At 41.6% G+C, this 16493-nt stretch overlaps 2 protein-coding genes across 2 annotated transcripts in view; both read right to left on the reverse strand.

Moving 5' to 3' along the window:
- Nucleotides 1–251: 251 nt before the first annotated feature.
- LOC118431029 (adenosine receptor A1-like) lies at nucleotides 252–1485 on the reverse strand. The gene has a single exon (XM_035842102.1). It carries the CDS (start codon nucleotides 1452–1454, stop codon nucleotides 285–287), a length of 1170 nt encoding a protein of 389 aa, XP_035697995.1. The 5' UTR covers nucleotides 1455–1485; the 3' UTR covers nucleotides 252–284.
- A 12008-nt stretch (nucleotides 1486–13493) lies between these two features.
- The window catches only part of LOC118430032 (N(G),N(G)-dimethylarginine dimethylaminohydrolase 1-like), a 5035-nt gene continuing 2035 nt past the window's right edge, over nucleotides 13494–16493 (reverse strand). The window contains exons 4-6 of the mRNA XM_035840736.1: nucleotides 15104–15300; nucleotides 14411–14678; nucleotides 13494–13737 (exon numbers count right to left, since the gene is read on the reverse strand). Coding sequence (XP_035696629.1) covers nucleotides 14484–14678; nucleotides 15104–15300 — 392 coding nt within the window. The 3' untranslated portion in view covers nucleotides 13494–13737; nucleotides 14411–14483. The remainder of the gene's footprint in view (nucleotides 13738–14410; nucleotides 14679–15103; nucleotides 15301–16493) is intronic.

Below are 16493 nucleotides of genomic sequence, written 5' to 3' on the forward strand. Positions count from 1 at the left end.
AAAGTTTCTAAAACTTCACTTCATGTACGTGTTGAGGGCTGCTACATTTATCATAACTATTGAGTGTCAGTACTAACAATTTTCACTTTTTTTGTAATTTACTAGTACATGTTGAGTGCTTCTACTTAAATGTAGTCCAGTGCATGCTAATAGTGTTCACTTGTACACGTCAAGGGCCCGTATTTTTACACCTAAGCAGTACATATCTATGTCCGCAGTTTCCAACTTTGATATCGAGCATACACATTTCACACCGCGAACAGGCTTATTCAGATAGCTGTTTACTATGGACGCTGATCGCAGTATGGAGACAGAGGAATTGTATCCAGGTCATAGTCCTTGAGAATCCGGAAGTTCCCGGTGCCGACCAGAACCACAGTCCGGGTACTTATCAAAAGTGACGCGATGCTGATCTTCTCCTTCACCAGCGTCGCCCTGGGTCGGCGTCCCACCCGACTCAAGGGGATGAACTCCCCGCTACCGTCGGAGGCATGGCTACGGAACGACCGGCGCCATATTCGTCGGAACGTGTCCTGGAACGCGTCGTTACGTAGAGCGTAGACCCAGGGGTTCAGACATGAGTTTGCCATGCCTAGCGTGATGCTGAACTGTAGAAAGTGGTCGAGATGTCGACTGTCCGGGTAGTAGTGCTGTAGGTATGAAGTGACGATGAACGGGGTCCAGCAGACAGAGAAGGTGCCGAGCACGAGAGAGAATGTTCTTCGGGCCTGGTGCTGCATGCGCCCGCTGATGTGTCTGGGGCTGTGCGATAGGTGGCCGAGTTTTTCGGCTTGCGCCTTCGCCACTCTAAGAAGTACGCTGTAGACGACCAGCAAACAGAACAGGGGAAGAATGAGTCCCAGCGAAGCTGAAGCGGGCAGGGAAAAGTCGTCGAAGACTTGCGAGACGTGGCATTTGGTGATGACGGGTTTGAAGCCGACTACAATGACGATGGTGACCGCGCCTGCCGCCGTCCAAACCCCTAAAATAGCCCCCGTGGCGTGGGTAGACGTCACTTCCGATACGTACTGCATGGGGTACATCACAGCTAGCAGCCTGTCCACTGCGATGGCCACCAAGCTCATCACAGACGCAGCCTCCACAAATATGGACCAGCCGAAGGCAGCCACGCAGCTCGGACGGTAGGCGAAAGCATGCGGAGCCGCCATTTGACCGACGAACAGAGGAATCACCGTCAGACCTATCGCGAGATCTGCCACCGCGAGACTACAGACGAACAGGTTCGACGTCGTTCGTAACTTGTCGGAAGAGATCAGTGCCGACGGGATGAGGGCGTTGCCCAAGACCGTTGGTATGGCAACCATGATTAGAATCACTGCATCAAATACCTGGAAACCGTCTACACCATTGACATTGTCAACGCTCGTGGACGGGGAGGGGGTACTTAAGTTCATTGACATTGTCATTTCCAAGCTGTCCGTGCTGTTGGCCATGACAATGCTGTTCTTTGTACAGTCGGACTTGTAGGACTCTGTCAACAACAAACGGTCAAAAGTTCAATAGTTATATAATGTTAGTATATATATTACATGTGTGTACTAGATTGAAACGAAGAAGAGCGCTCGGTACTAAAACGTCTCATACAAAAAAGCTAAAATAATAAGTATGCGTATATTCTACCGACTAAGTGATGGTAACAATTTTACGACAAGATTAATAATGATAACTTGAATTCGCGACCTCATACTTTAACAAATTTTAACATTTCCCACGAACGTATTATAAATGTTGCCAAAAATCACGACTATCCGTCAACCCCGTCTTGAGATATGTCTCTTCCAAAAAAAGGCCCTGCGTTAAAGAAAGCCGCTGGTGGGCCCAACTCTGTCGCATTTACTCTCTCACAAGAGCTATTTACCATTGAAAATAACCAATGGAGCATATCTAGAGCAGGAGATATCAGAATTTGATGTTCCGTTGCAGCACTTGACAGCTTCTAAGAGGCAATCGTTTACGTATAGACCCGATCCCCACGAATACACGTATCATAAGAATCCTTTCGCAGCTTTCTGAGCTATTTTACTCACACACACAGACAGACCCACACACATGAATACGCACAAACACACACACACACACACACATAAACATGCACACAAACACACACACGCAAACACACACACACACACACATAAACATGCACACACACACACACACACGCACACACACACGCACACACACACACACATACACACACACACTTAAACTACACATCTTGGCAAAAATAATAATGGCGGTGTTATCTGAGCATGAAAACCATAACTGGCGCGGGGGTGACATCATTCCGACCGGGGATCCGTTTCTCAGTCTGGAGATGAATTTCAATTTGTGCTGATGACAGGCATGAGGTCGTTAGGGGCAGGCAGCGGTGCTCTCACCTCATCTCGGACAAATCCCCGGGGATTGGCAACTGCAGGGTGTAACTAATCCGACTAAAGAAAGGACTATCTAAATCAGACCTTGGCGCTGGTTGAAAAGCAAGGTTAATTGCTGTGAAGGTCGGTTGAAAGGGTAAGGCCCGTTTGGGACAGTTTCATAATGCAATGTCCTTCTTTTTGGATTACAATCAGCAAAAACGGCCGTTCAGTTCCAAACAAGCTCCTTGGGGGCTTAAACATGCGTCTTTTTCTCCCGTGCATAGCATCTGCTTACTACCATTTTTAACATATTTACATAAAAGCCAAAAGGCCTGGTACCATAAAAAGGCAACAGAGGGCCAGAAATGTAATCATTTTGATGCTTCAAACACACGCACGCATGCACGCACGCACCCACCCACACGTAGACACACACACAGACAGACACACACACACGAGCGCGCGCACGCACACATATACACACCGCACATACACACACGCACACACACATGCAAAGATCCAAATACATACACACATATAAACACACGCACATACAGACACACACACAAACGCATACACACACACACACACACAAACATGCCGTTGCAAACACACACATAGATTCAAAGACACGCACAAACACACACTCGCGCGCTCGCTCACATGCACATACACATACATGCAATCTTAGAATATCTTTGACCAATATTAGAAAGAATGCTTATTATAGTACTTACAATCCACAATATAAAGATACAGATGGAAACCATGAAGCTCCTTACCTTCCGTGACTGTGCTCACGCTCTTAGTGCGGTTGTCTGCTGGTCAGTGCAAGTTTTTGTATTTCAACTGTACTGTACGTCCGACGTACTAGCGCTATATATATACTCCCGCAATATTCAAGTTCAGTCACACATACATTGAGTACATCGACTACAAATCACTGAGTCATACAATCCGTTTTCCCACCTACGTAAGGCGATAGACTCAGGCCTGGTTTGACGCAATTCAACACGTATTTTCCTCTCGACCTTTGCACGTGTAGTAAAATCACTAACTTCGTGGTCTGCTGAATTTCCACGGCAATCTCTCCACCGATGTCTTCTTGACGAGTGCCCCGTATAAACGTTGACTTACGCCGACAGGACAATTTACCACCCGCCGCTCCTCACTACCGCATTTGGGCAAAACTCCTCGCCTCTTCTGCGACTGTTACACGAAGATTACGCACCCCATAAGCACGCGAACGTCACTGTCACGAAGCCTCTGTTGATAGGAAAATGATGTGAAATAATCTAGGTTCCAACACCGAAGGCGCCACATCAAATGTCGTCAATATAAGCGAGGAGGGTGGAGAGATTCCGCCGCTGTAGGTGTAAGTTGTCTGGCTGTAAGAGCAAGATAACTCTGCGGCGTATGTTCTATCATCGGGGGAACGCAGCTCAAACACCTTACTCCACATTAAATCACTACAAGCACACGCTTCCACGTCAGGACTGGCTCATTATCAACAACATTCATGAGAAGAGGGGGTGTCATCGGGATAGGGAACTACCTGGTAATACCACGTTTTCATTACCATATACGGCCAGGGATTAGATTAGTGACGCGCCTGGGAAAATTAGTATGCTGTGGCCTAAATGTGTGCATTACTTGCCGGGGGAGATTTTTATTACCGGGGAATGGCAGCGTAAAAGTTCTTGAAAAGTGCTGTACTTTATTTTCGATAATTTCATGACATGTGAAAAAAAGTTATTTTACAAATTAAAGTTCAGCGCTATTTTCAAATGGCGCACCCTGTTTAGGAGTACGTTGATTAAATCAGAAATGCGTTATGTATCTCAAATCAAACGCAGCGGGAAATGTACTCACTACGAGATCGATCGCGAAACAACTGGATTTTGTGCTAAAAGTGCCTACGCCAACTTTGACGTCGTATAACTCCCGAATGACGTGTGGCAGGACTACGAAACTTGGTGACTTTTCCTAAGATATTGTTGGAAACAATTCTGTGAAAAAAATTTGAGTTTCTGATTTTTCGTGTTGCCATGGCAATGGGTTAAACGGTTGCCACAGTTCCACTGTCCTTTCACATAGTACCTTATACTTAATTAGACAATTAGCCTTTTATAGTCAATTTCATTTTTCTACACTGAGACTCTTAATGCAAGTAGCATCTGTTTCAAAACAATTTGTCTCAATATCTACAATTATTTGTTTATTCATTTATTCATTGTAATCAATCATTACTCATTAATCATTAAACGATGCACCGGGCATTTTGATAAAAAATTGGATTTTAATAAGTAATTACTATGCAAGAGAGTGCTACTAGGTTCATCTTGATGAATATATTCATTTGACCTACAATAGATACATGGGTGATGTAGGGGTTTATGATTAAAAAAACAGTCCTTCCCTGTCAACTGTAATTCGTAGGTCTAGAAAAACCATCATGGTACTAAACTTAGAATTCTCAAGGCAAAGCAGACTGTTATTGAGAATTGGAAATACTAGTACATGTATGTATTCTTTCTTCGTGGTAAACCACCTCATGGCGTAACAAACCAGGTTTGTAATTAATGAGCAGTAATTGCTGCATACCCAGACAGACTTATTTGATCCACTCACATAACAGTTGGGATGGAATCTTGCTCTTAAGGACAAGCATAATGCGTTCTTTGCCATTTTCGAAGCTTGGCTCTCCTTAAACAAGAGGTCTCCATTAACAGTAAAGAGAGAGAAGCATTGTTCAAGAATATTAGAACCATAACACACATCTTTTACGTCGATGTAGGTTAGACATCCAGGTAATAAGATATGCCAAAGAGTAGTTACTCCAGCAACTGGATATGGTTTGGAAACGGTCAGTGAACGGTCAGTGAACTGACGAAAACTGGTGGATTCCAGTTCAAAAGTCTGACCGTCTGACTAACATTTCTCCCGGCGCTTCATTGTGGTTTTATACACAGGCACTTAATTAAGATAACTCAGAGATTATTGAATATGCACCTAAGCAAGGGAACCTTAAAGATAACCCCCAAAATTTACAAATATCAAATAATCAACTTATGATGTGATTCTTTAATAATTTTTCCTTCAAAGTCATCGTGAGTCTCGTCACGGAGAAGACCTAGGTTTAAAGCATGGTCTGTTAAAGATGATGAATGATACCCGGTTTTATAGGCCTCTGGTTTGACGTCAAAAATCACTCTGTGCACCAGCACTGCATGAGATCGCTGTGCAAATCATTTCATCTCGGTCCCAAGCCGCTTTATCATGCGCCAACGTCTGGTAGGAAGAAGCTGTAAAGACTTTACGATGACAAGACGAATATTTGTGATGTTGGATTCAATTCTTGCGGGTTCTCTCCATTGATAACGCCATTAGTGCCCGAAGGTTCCCCAGATATAGTTCTGCGGTATATGAATTTTAAAGACTTGAAGAAAAAAACTTCCTATGCACAAAAATGAGAAATTTTCGCGGAGGGGTTTACGTTTCCATGTTGCTTAAGCTATGACCTCTTCATCGCAAACTTAAAAGCAGTGCAAAGTTGCACTTTTTGTCTACTGTCCGCTTACCCACTTTTTACAACTGAGAAACTAAAAAAACCCTCCACGAACACATTATTTCCCGGCTAAAGCGAAGTCAAATATCCGTAAACCTAGAGCCCTTTTACATTACTCATAGTGTGAAACCTCTTACATTTGTATCAAATAATTACTTGATGTGTTTGAGAATCGATGTTACAATCATCATCATCATTACACTATTGAAAAAAAAAACGTTACAAAATAAGTTATTAAGTTGGAATGAATTATTGCGGGTTTTCTTCATTGACAAGATTTCTTTTTCTTTGCCCCCTTGGGCCATTTAAGATCCATGAATGCACTTACTAGTCATCAAAGACTTTGCTGAAATTAAAATTAACGATGCCGCCCTGAGGTCTTTAATCTAAACGTAACGTGTGTAGAATACGTGCACTCTACTGTAAGCTTGGTAGATCCTCACAGGTATATAATACGCTAAGGTTAAGGTTGTCCCATAGCCTTTTTGGGATTGTAGGGGCAGTGAGTTGTTATCCGCAGTGTCGAGGGTACGGTATTTTTGGAAGGCGGAGCCCAGCCCACTCCTTCCGTTGCCTTTGACCACCCCAACCGAAGTTAGCTACCCATTTTTCAAAACTTTACGAAGGAGCCAACGTCCGGGAATTGAACCCGGGACCTCCAGATCTCTAGTCCGCAAGCCTAGTCACCGGCCCATTCGATAGCCTCTATGGCAGGCTTTCTTGGCAGTTTTTCGTCTTTTCGGCACACTTTTGATTCTCATTTTTCTTACTGTGTCGCTAAAAAGTACTGTACGAGCCGGCAGCACAAGTGACCCACTTCAAATAGAAACGACCGGCAAACGTGTAGCTAGAAAATACGAAAAAGGACCAAAGAGCCTGCTATAGAGGCTAGCCATTCGACACCATTAGATGCATACCTCATGCATTTCCTACCACATCAATGTCAAGTACATGTATTGAAGTACTTCTAGTTGATTATTTTCCAAGCTTCCCTCGGGTTCCGTTCTAGTTCATCATAACTGTGATTGTTACGGAGATCTACAGAGCTTATCAACAGCACACTAGGAACACCTGGCTGAGTTAGAGCCTTGTGGGTGCACTGGGAATTACGCTCACAGAAAATACGTAGACTTAATTCTGATAGGGGTTTATGGTTGGTGCCACTGTGATATCGTATAATGACATAATCTCCAAGCAGATCCCAAAGCTGGCCAGGGAGTATAGCCGGCTAAGGGAGTCAAATGGGCACCTACGGGAAGTTTGATACTATACATTACGCACCGTGGATCTGGTTGGAGATTGATAATGACATGAAGATTTGATTGAAACATTGTATGGCATCATGTGGGCACCCTTAAACTGATGCGAGCGTGCAAAGACAGACGTACGTTGAGCAAAAAAAGAAAGCACCAAGATAAAGTCTAAAAGACAACCCTTCTTGAATAGATCATAAGTTGAACTTGATGTATAGGTTTGGAAGGGGGGGGGGAGGTCTAGTCTAAGTACAGGTAACTATCAACTTGTTGTGGAATGAAATTTTGTATTAAAGTGGCTGATAGAACTATATAAAGACCAGATAATGTAAAGTATAGGCTTCAGTATGCTACAGGCACCCATGCAGTTAACATCAGTGGTGGCCTGGCAGAGAAAGTTTACCAAGTACAAGTAACTCTTCAAATCATGTTTGAAATCTAGAGACAACAGATAAGAAATTGAAGTTAAGACTGCACATCATAAAGTAATTCGCTTGAAGAACACTTAGCCCAGAATATGAAGTAATGAGAACACTGGATTGATGTTCAGTGTGACATCAGCTGGCAGCTATGCCCTGTGTGAGAAATCCCCAGGTTTACAGCTGTGTATAATACAAGCTTGTTAAATGAATATGAAAAGTTTCCCATCCTGCTGAGATAACGTTAAGCACACTCCAAGGATTTAAACAAGACGCTGGCGCAGATGTTGCCCACTAGTGACTTGTCTAGATTATTTCATGAGTAAAATCTCATCTGTTCTCTTGGGTCCTTCATTTAAAGGCACTTAAGGTGGTATGTCAGTGCACTTGTGGTACCATTGCGGCACTGCGGGGTTCGTTCAGTGTGGCACTGTTGTGTTATTTCCGCAGATCTTTATGACTTATATATTGTGTAATACGTAAAAGATGACCAAAAAAATACACAAAATGTAAGAAAATTCGTTCATAACCTCTGAATTTTTAAGCGTTCGAACCTCTCAGTGCCGAATTGTTGCCCCAAGTGCAGCGAGATACCACCTTAAAGCAGCTTCCAAGTGCACCTATACATACATGATACCTGATTAATACTGTGGTAGTTTGATGGGTGTTTTCTCCATGGGTAACATCTGCCGCGGGGTACCATATTTCATACACGGGGAATTGGATGGTTATTATGACATTATATCTGGGGTGTGCAGAACGTGGATATTACTGATGCTGAATCAGTAGCACTCTTGAAAATGTCGTTTTGTTATCTTCACTAAAAAGAATATTGAGAATACTAGCTTAACGTTTATGTGTGTGTGTGTGTGTGTGTATCTGTATGTGTGTGTGTGTGCGTGTCTCTGTGTGTGTGTGTGTGTGTGCAGCCGGTGTGTGTTTGTTTGTGTGTATGCGTGTGTGTGTGTGTGCGTGTGTGTCTGTGTATGCGTGTGTGTGTGTGTGTTTGTGTTTGTGTGTGTATGTGTATGTGTGGACACGATAAATCAAGAAGGCTGAGATCAATTGTATTGATATTTTGTAGATTTGTAGGTCTTGGCAAAACCTCAAATTCATTACCAATAGATTTTGGTCTTACTAGCAGTTTCTTGTGGCACCGCAGTGAAATGTCCGGTTTTCATATCTTAAGATCTGAAAACTGCGCGGTCACCAATTTGGAGTAGATTTCATCCCCCTAACAGCTCCTTCTTCCTTTTTGTAGAGTATATCTGAAGATGGGCTTGACGAATAGTTATTTTTTTGGGTATAAAGGTACTTTAGTTGTGTCAGAAGTAAGGCACTGGTGGATTTATGTATACAGATATTACATGTGCTTGTGTGAATCTACGCTGACATTGACGCATGTTCCCAGCTGGAAGATTTGCGATTTGGATTCCAGAAACGAGCTTGCTGATTTAAAACTCAAAGCATGATTTCCTTGTAGACAGACACAAGCGGCAGTTAACACCAGGATGGATGCTACTGCACACATACTTTAGAACCAACATGTGACTTGCAACTTACAGAGCGTATAAAGAGAAACTAGTCATTTTGACGATAAACGCATATATAAGCAAGAAGAACAGAAAATGAATACTGGCTAACCGTTTTGAAGACTTTGCTTCTTAAAGTTTGATTACTGTACATGGCAATTTCTGACATATTCGTGATTTGATCTCGTTTTATATCCATATAATTTATCTTACACAGAAAACCCCAAGCAGTTCTTGAGTTTTTCATCGAAGCTCATTCCTCCTTCGCGCTGGTGAAACAAGCTATCTGCCACCAAAAAAATCAAGACCATAGCATGTCCAGGTCAAAAGACAAAAAATGGAAGTTCTGATGCAGTACCAAGGTCACATACTAGGGGGCCAAAATTATCTTTAATCCTCGTCTTTCCAACACCTGCCTTGTAAACATACCAAATATCATTGAAATCATTGAAATCCATCAAGGGGTTCTTAAGTTATGCAGACTACAAAAATTTGGAAACACACACACACGGAAACACAGACACACCCAAAACTGTATACGTATCTCCATTTAAATTGAGAAAAATACAGTGGCTACAGATATGAACTGATCCCCCACCGAGCCACGCACGTAAGAAGTTTAATAGACGGCTGTAACAGACGGGACAACGTACTGTAGTGTCGTGCCGGGTTTAGATATAAGAACATTAACACGCTTTTAGTGAATCCCATGGCTTACTACAACGTGCCGCATAATGGCTGGCTTCAAGAAGCTCTCCAAGGAAATATATAAGCACCTTTTAAAGTAAGCTTCGAGAGAAAACATTTATTTTTGCCGGGTATTACCTTTTATAATTAGTTCATGATAGAATGTCAGCCACTGCAGACATTGTGCTATATCAAGGTTACTAAAGGTATAGTAAACCCCATGGCTTACATCAACATGCCGCATAATGATTGGCTTTAATAAGCTCCCCAAGGAAATATGGAAGCAATTTTTAAAGGAAGCTTCGAGAGAAAACAGCTATTTTTGCAGAATATTGCCTTTTAGTTCATGATAGAATTTAAGCCACTGCAGAGATTTTTGACAGTGTGCTATATCAAGGTTACTAAAGGTATAGTGAATCCCATGGCTTACGTCAACATGCTGCATAATGGTTGGCTAACTTGGCTTTAAAAAGCTCTCCAAGGAAATATAGAAGCACTTTTTAAAGGAAGCTTCGGGAGAAAACATTTATTTTGCAGAGTATTACCCTTTAATTCATGATAGAATTTCAACTACTGCAGAGATTTTTGACATTGTGCTATATCAAGGTTACTAAAGGTATAGTGAATCCCATGGCTTACGTCAACATGCTGCATAATGGTTGGCTTTAAAAAGCTCTCCAAGGAAATATAGAAGCACTTTTTAAAGGAAGCTTCGAGAGAAAACAACTATTTTTGCAGAGTATTATCTTTTAGTTTATGATAAAATTTCAGCTACATAAGAGAGTTTTGACATTGACGCCATATGAAGGTTACTTGCATTCCATTAGAAGAGGTGCACAGAAATAGCTTGTGTCGTATATTCTTGTGTCGTTATACATCATATATCAGCGAGTTCTTGGAATCAACTATCATGTTTTCTCTGTCATGGCTGATGGAAGATAAGAGGTTCAGTGAGCCAAGGAGGTCAAAATTTTGATTTTAACGTCCTTGAGCGAGCTAAACTGGTTTTAAGTCGATTTCTTCTAAACTAAGAGGACAACGTATACAAATACATGAACACGTTTGAGTTGATGTACACATGTATATCCCGTGTGTTTTTCAGGCTCTCTTTCAAATCAGACTAAGATTGAAGTAGGGGAAATCCTACAACAACCAACAAATTAATTCCGTTAGACCTCAGACCTTATAGATAACTGCTATATCAGAAGGGAGACAGAAACGGCTTTAATTACAAAGAGGGTATCTTTAAACGATAAAACTAAACCCTAGGGTGGCAATCCACTAAGCTCCCAGCTCTCACTAAGAACTATATATAACCGTATAACATAATGTGTCTTAATGGACCAAAGAGAGGTAGAGTAAGATTAGCATCTCACTCTCAGGGTGTACTGCAATGTCTTACGAGGCCCCAGCATGTTAATTTTATAACGTCCTTGCGTGCATTTAATTTTGCCTGATAGACACAGAGGAAATAAAAATTGTTACCCTCAGGCTTAGGCGATGGTGCACATGGTAATAAGAAAATACAGAAAATGAGAGGATATATGCATACGACGTAGTGACATTAGTGAGTTAGCATTGAGTGTACTACTTGGCAACCACATTAGTGTAACTTGTTCTTGAATATTATACTAATTTTACTACAGATGTTGGCACATACAAGAGGGTATTTGCACGCCTTCTTCGTAGGAGTTGTTTTGACAGATTATTCGAGAAGCTCGGTGGTCAGACGTGTGTTGGAAAATTATTATGTATACATCGGGTCAGATTAAGAAGGTATGAAGTAATTGTTTATGTTTAATGTTTCTTGTATGTAACTTATGCTAGTCTCTACTGTGTATTCAACGCAAAACCACCAGCAGGGTTGAACATAACATAACATGACAGATAAAGCTTATCAAAATCTCAATGGACCAACCCTGACTGCCCAACTCAATTAGAACTTCAACCAACAGTAGCGTGGAAACTTTCGGTTCGACTAATGAACGAGTGAAATTTTGTTTTAATTTGGCATTTCAAGGAGGTTGGTCGGTGCTTGTGACGTCTTGTATTGTAGTAGCTTCAACATGTGCATGTATCTGCAAAGTATTTTTGTTGTGACCTGTACTCATTCGTTAAGGTCAATTTACATATTAAAGGCCGGTAATTATGCTCTCCCATGCTCGTGGGACAGAGATCAATCAATCAATCGTTCGCATGCATCATATGTTGATGCGTGGCGGCTACAGACAGTTCAGACAAGTAATCCTGGTGACGAGAGTGGGCATACGTCATTGTGTGTGGGGAGGTGGGCTTTGTTATGTTTGCAACATTCTGTGTCGATGAACAAATCTTCTACTTGTATGAACTTGTTGAACAATGAAACATTCGACAGCGTGATTCCTTGAGGCATCTTACATACCACAGATAGAAAACGTCATCAATTGTGGCGACCATCTTCATCATGCAACAACAGTAAAAATGTTTAAGCTGTATACTGAACGTAGGAAACTCTATACTGTATGTAGGAAACTCGGCAAACCCTAACTCCAAGTCTTCGGACAAAAGGACGGCACCGAACTTTCAATTTTATCTACAAAGAAGGCTGGACGCCATGCCGACTGACCACCGCCCCGACAGGCAACAGGGACGAGCCCTTCTTCCCGGCGTGCGGTGAGGAGACCCGCGGCCGGGGAGCCTGGATGGGAGGGGGCGGCCACAGGTTCGAGTCACCCCGACTAGCGTCGTCCCTCCGTACGATACGGCCGTGGCTCTCGTGTGTGGCCCCGAACATCCGCTCTTTTGTGCAAATGATAATGAGTCGGTCTTCCAACCTGTTGAGAGCTGGACGTTTGAGAACAACAGGGTAAAATGGAAGACCGGAGAAGGGTACATTCAGGGTTAGAGAGAGACGGGACCAAACAGGAGAGGCACGAAAATGGCGCGGGTCCAGGTATTTATACTTCTAGTGACATCATGATGAGCAAGCCAATGAGAAAGTCATGAATTTTGATGATTCCACCTGAGACAAGGGGTGTATTATTTTATGAAACAGTGCGATTACAACGGCCAACAATGATTGTAACTTTATCTCATCAATACATACATATTACAACATATTGACAGCAATTTCAATAAATCAAATCAAATCAATAGTCAATAAACTTGGCATATATTCTAATGCTAAAATTTTGCGTTTTAAGCCGAACACACGTCGTTTTCGGATGTATATTGCACTGCTATTAGGTGCGAAAATACTCTTAAATAACCCGTAAACGTGTGAAGAACTATGTCTTCAGAAGTGGATTGAGCAGCAGTATTAAAACGACACTTAATATGAATTTGTGTTATTTATTGCAAAGCTTGACATTCAGCTTGCCAAGAGTCATTTTGATACTGAAATTCTGCGTTAGAGGCGAACATGCGCCATTTGTGGCGTGTATTGCATTGCTATTAGGTGCACAAATACTCTTATAGATAACCGAAAATAATTTCATCAGGTTGGTAAAATCATAGGACATAGGAGTTTTCTTTTACACAACCAGTTTTTCTCACCTGCTGACGTTTCCACAAAAGCGCCACCTACATCGGCTACATATAGCGGCGAGAAGCAGAACTCCAGTTAGAAGCTCTGAGGAAGATATGTCTGACAGACATCGAAACGTCTGCAGGTGAGAAAAACTGATTGTGTAAAAGAAAACTGTTATGTACTCTTAAGTACCTTAGAAAGGTGTGAACATGCGTATGTGTATGTGCGCACTTGTTTTGGCGCCAATAAAACCATTCATTCATTCATTTATTCATTCAACAACTCTGTACTCAGAAGAGGACAGAACAGCAGGACAGCGCCGCCTGCACTTTCCCCAGCTCGTACAGAGGAACCTCCACACGTGCACAGTCTGGGAGCTTATCCGCAAACACCTACAGAGAAAGCAAGCAAAATGGCAAAATCATGTAAGTACGTGGCAACAAAAATGACGATTGTGAAGACAAAAATCATACTAATGATTGCAATAGCCAGATTTTTCATACACTAACCCATTTATGTATCACAATTTTGGCAAATTCCATCTCTTTTACTGCATACGGAAAACAAGTCAAATCCATCACGTAGCTTAAGTAGAAGTAGATTTCGAATAGATGTTATTTCCCATATAATTTATCTATGAGTTTGTTTGTTTGTTTATTTTCATACACCTGGGTAGCCTATTCAGTGCTGGTACACTGGTTTTCAATAGGGCCCAGTATTCACATATACATACAAGGAAATAAAAACAACTTACAGAGAGAAAGTAGACAATACGTCGGAAACATATAAATACAACTGAAACATGAAAGACATAGATAAATCAAAATCATAATCCGATCCAAGGTCAACAGTTTGGGAGGTCAGTCTCATTTTCATTCTTCGTTAAGTATATGATAATGCATACCGCTGCTTTACTTTGTTTGCAATTATACTTCGGGCATTAACTTGCAATAAAGTTATTATCAATATTATCATTGATGTTGTAGTAAAAGTACACGAATAAGTACAAGTCTGCATAGACTGACTGACTGACAGAAGTAGTAGTGACGTTCATGATGTTGTTACCTCACAGTTCCAGTGCCCCTCCGTTTGTGCGCAGTGTAAGAGTGTCCCGTTCACGTAAATACATTAAGTGGTGTTACATGACGTATGTTGTAATAAAAAAGTAAAGGCACACGAATAAATAAAACTGTGATGTTGTTACCTCACAGTTCCAGTGCCCCTCCGTTTGTGCGCAGTGTAAGAGTGTCCCGTTCACGTATATACAGTCCACAGCGTGGCAGTCCGGTAACCACAGAGGCTGGTAGGACGATACACCTTTCCTACGGATGACCTAAAATAATACGAAGAGCATACATGTCTAATGGAAAAGGCTTTTCATGCTTTTCAAACATGACATAACGATCTAGATTTTGAATGCTCCCGGTCCGCAGTACCACAACAACACGCTAGGGGCCCAAAATCTAATCGTTTCAAGGTCTGATCAAGACCTACCCATGTATACGTACCAAATAGCAAGACAATCCATCAAAGTTTTCTGGAGCGATGCTAGTCAATTACATACTTACACACAGACGCAAACACAAACGCGACGGAAACATAATAATGTGTGAAAAGCCATTCGCCCGGCGCAATTCTGTGCCAGTGCGATGACGTCAGGTGCGGCGCAGCAGACCACACCTTTTATTGATCACGTTAAAAAAGGGCGCCGGTTTCATTGATCACGTTGTACAAGTTGAAAAAATACTCTATACGTACGTCCCAAGCTAACCGCCCGGCGCTGTTCTGTGCCAGGGCGATGACGCCAGGTGCGGCGCAGCAGGCCACGCCCTTCAGGTGGAACTCAGGTGGGTACAGCGGGATGGCGTGCACTGGGTACTCTGGGAACGTGGCGGCCAGGATACGGTGACCAAGCCAGTTGGACTGGGTCGAGTCTCCCACGAAAAATTCTGTGCCTGCAATTATGGAAATAACTTTTGATTTTGCATTTAAAAAACGACATATTTCTCACCAAGGCCGCCAACATTATCAAAAAAAAAGTGTGGCAATAAAAATTATTGCCATGGCGACGGTGCAAAACAATACAATCCGTCGACCCCTTCTTGAGTTATCCCCTTTCAAAGTCTGACAGCAAACCTGTCCTGCAGTTCCAAAACAAGCCGCTGGGGGGGGGGGGGCAAACCTATACCACTAACTCAGGCATCAAGAGCTGTCTACCACTTAAAATGCATAGCCGCAGCATGTCCAAAACTCGAGATATCAAACCAGGAAGTTCCGCAGCAGTAAAGTAACCGGCCGCTAGGGGGCCCAAAATCTAATCGTTTCCAGGTCTCAACAAGGCCTACCCACATTTATATATTTATCTATTCATTTTCATTTCTTCATTTTTATTTATCTATTTTTATTTATTTATTTTTTATTTATTTTGATTTATTTTTTATTTTTTATTTATTTATTTTTATTTATTTTTTTTATTTTTTTACTTATTTGTGTTCCTTTTTTTAATTGTATATTTATTTGTTCATTTTTATCTAATTTTTTATTTGCTTATTTTTATTTGTTTATTTATTTTATTATTTTTTGTTTATTTGTTTGTTTATTTTGTTAATTTATTTATTTATTTGTTTGTTTGTTTATTTATTTGTTTATTTATTTATTTATTTTTTGTTTGTTTATTTAGTTATTTACCTATTTATTTATACCGGGTATCAGTACCATCCATCCAGGCGTTCTCAAGTTATGGTGGTCTTCTACAAACACACACACACATACAAACGCTACCCAAAATATAACGTTCTTGGCGAAGGTAACTATCACATCGCTATCTCACAAACCTCCACATGTTATACATCATTTAAGCACAAACAATGCTTGTTTCACACATCGGTTTGCATTTTTGAAACAAAAATATCAAGGGTGAAGAAGGCTACCAAACTTTCCAAGTTTGCACACGTATATCGGCATGTGCCATGCGACTGGAAAACTTACCCGTGGAGGTAATGGTTCAGTCCAGCATGATGCAACTACGCACGCGCGGAATCTACATTCCTGACATTCCTGTGGAAGTTTTGGAATTCTTTGCAAATGGTCCCACACTATACTATTAGGCTCGCCCATCAGGCGTCGCCAAAAACAAACTTAAACCTTA

Source organism: Branchiostoma floridae, chromosome 14 (genome assembly GCF_000003815.2).
Source record: "Branchiostoma floridae strain S238N-H82 chromosome 14, Bfl_VNyyK, whole genome shotgun sequence".
NCBI lineage: Eukaryota > Metazoa > Chordata > Leptocardii > Amphioxiformes > Branchiostomatidae > Branchiostoma > Branchiostoma floridae.

What these genes read in the sequence shown, in the direction of transcription:
- LOC118431029 (XM_035842102.1), bottom strand. Translation starts at nt 1,454, where the DNA reads ATGGCCAACAGCACGGACAGCTTGGAAATGACAATGTCAATGAACTTA.